The 1,755-nt window shown below is 41.9% G+C and overlaps 1 protein-coding gene across 1 annotated transcript; it reads left to right on the top strand.

Moving 5' to 3' along the window:
- Positions 313–788, top strand: LOC107640868. The gene is made up of 2 exons (XM_016344369.1): positions 313–598; positions 670–788. Exons 1-2 carry the CDS (start codon positions 313–315, stop codon positions 786–788), a joined length of 405 nt encoding a protein of 134 aa, XP_016199855.1.

Raw genomic sequence — 1,755 nt, forward strand, 5'->3', positions numbered from 1 at the left:
AGTAGTTCATTCCTGTAGAGCCTGAGGGTCAGACAGACTATGCTTCTGAGCATACTCTAGGTGTCTATACATGCTAATTAGGATATCTAATTGATATATGCGACATGAATATTCATGAGTCTGCATTTGGGACTTTAAAGCACTAGACTTGAGATATTGAGACTGATCACCTTGATATCACTTGTTTGGTGTGAACAGGGACCAGATGACGACTCGTGGGTGTGGTCGTGGTGAGGGAGAGGCAGCACTAATAATACTGAACCTGAAATGACTGAGAATAATCCCACAAACTTCATGAATGCCCTAAAAAATATGGCTGCTACTATGCAGGCTACGGCTACGGCGTTAGGAGATCATCCCGGTAATAGGAACGGGGGTAATGGAGGAAATGGGCCGATGACCTTAGCAACCTTCATGAAGATCAATCCACTAGTCTTTAGAGGAACCACTAATCGAACGGAAGCTGATAATTGGTTCAAGGCAATGGAACAAGCGCTACAAGTGCAACAAGTGCTGGCAGAGCATGTGTGGAGTTTACCACTAACCAGATGGTGGGTAAAGCTCAGCATTGGTAGTTGGAAGCCCGATGCCTACTACAGTAAGACAATGCTGCGATACCCTGGGATGTCTTTCAGACTAAATTTTATAAGAAATATTTCCCCAATTCAGTTAAGACGGCCAAGGAGCTCGAGTTATTGCAGTTGAAGCAGGATTCAATGTCGGTATCTGAGTACACCAGTCAATTTGAGGAACTGTGTCGGTTCTCCAGGATTTTTCAGGGTGCTTGATGAGCGGATAATTTATACGCTTTTTGACATTGTTTTTAGTATGTTTTTAGTAGAATCTGGTTACTTTTAGGGATGTTTTCATTAGTTTTTATGTTAAATTCACATTTCTGGACTTTACTATGAGTTTGTGTGTTTTTCTGTGATTTCAGGTATTTTCTGGCTGAAATTGAGGGACTTGAGCAAAAATCAGATTCAGAGGTTGAAGAAGGACTGCTGATGCTGTTGGATTCTGACCTCCCTGCACTCAAAGTGGATTTTCTGGAGCTACAGAACTCAAAATGGCGCGCTTCCAATTGCGTTGGAATGTAGACATCCAGGGCTTTCCAGCAATGTATAATAATAGTCCACACTTTGGCCGAGTTTAGACGATGTAAAAGGGCATTGAACGCCAGTTCTACGCTGCTGTCTGGAGTTAAACGCCAGAAACAAGTCACAAACCAGAGCTGAACGCCAGAAATACGTTACAACCTGGCGTTCAACTCCAAGAAGGACCTCTACACGTGCAAAACTCAAGCTTAGCCCAAGCACACACCAAGTGGGCCCCGAAAGTGGATTTATGCATAAATTACTTACTTCTGTAAACCCTAGTAGCTAGTTTATTATAAATAGAACTTTTTACTATTGTATTAGACATCCTGGATTGTCAGAGGAACGATTGCATCTCCATACGCTTATCTGAAATTCTCACCAATGATTTACATAAGTATCTCTATCCTTCTTTTATTACTTATTTTCGAAAACCCCATTACTATTTTATATCTGCCTGACTGAGATTTACAAGGTGACCATAGCTTGCTTCATACCAACAATCTCCGTGGGATTCGACCCTTACTCACGTAAGGTATTACTTGGACGACCGAGTGCACTTGCTGGTAAGTTATGCGAAGTTGTGAAGATATGTTTAGACCATGGTTCTGTGCATCCGTTTTTGGTGCCATTGCCAGGGAATCAATTTCGAACAACTATT

Source organism: Arachis ipaensis, chromosome B05 (assembly GCF_000816755.2).
Source record: "Arachis ipaensis cultivar K30076 chromosome B05, Araip1.1, whole genome shotgun sequence".
NCBI lineage: Eukaryota > Viridiplantae > Streptophyta > Magnoliopsida > Fabales > Fabaceae > Arachis > Arachis ipaensis.

Coding starts and splice junctions, on each gene's coding strand:
- LOC107640868 (XM_016344369.1), top strand. CDS start 313: ATGGCTGCTACTATGCAGGCTACGGCTACGGCGTTAGGAGATCATCCC. Junction 599..669: donor GAAGCCCGATGCCTACTACA/GTAAGACAATGC, acceptor TCCCCAATTCAG/TTAAGACGGCCAAGGAGCTC.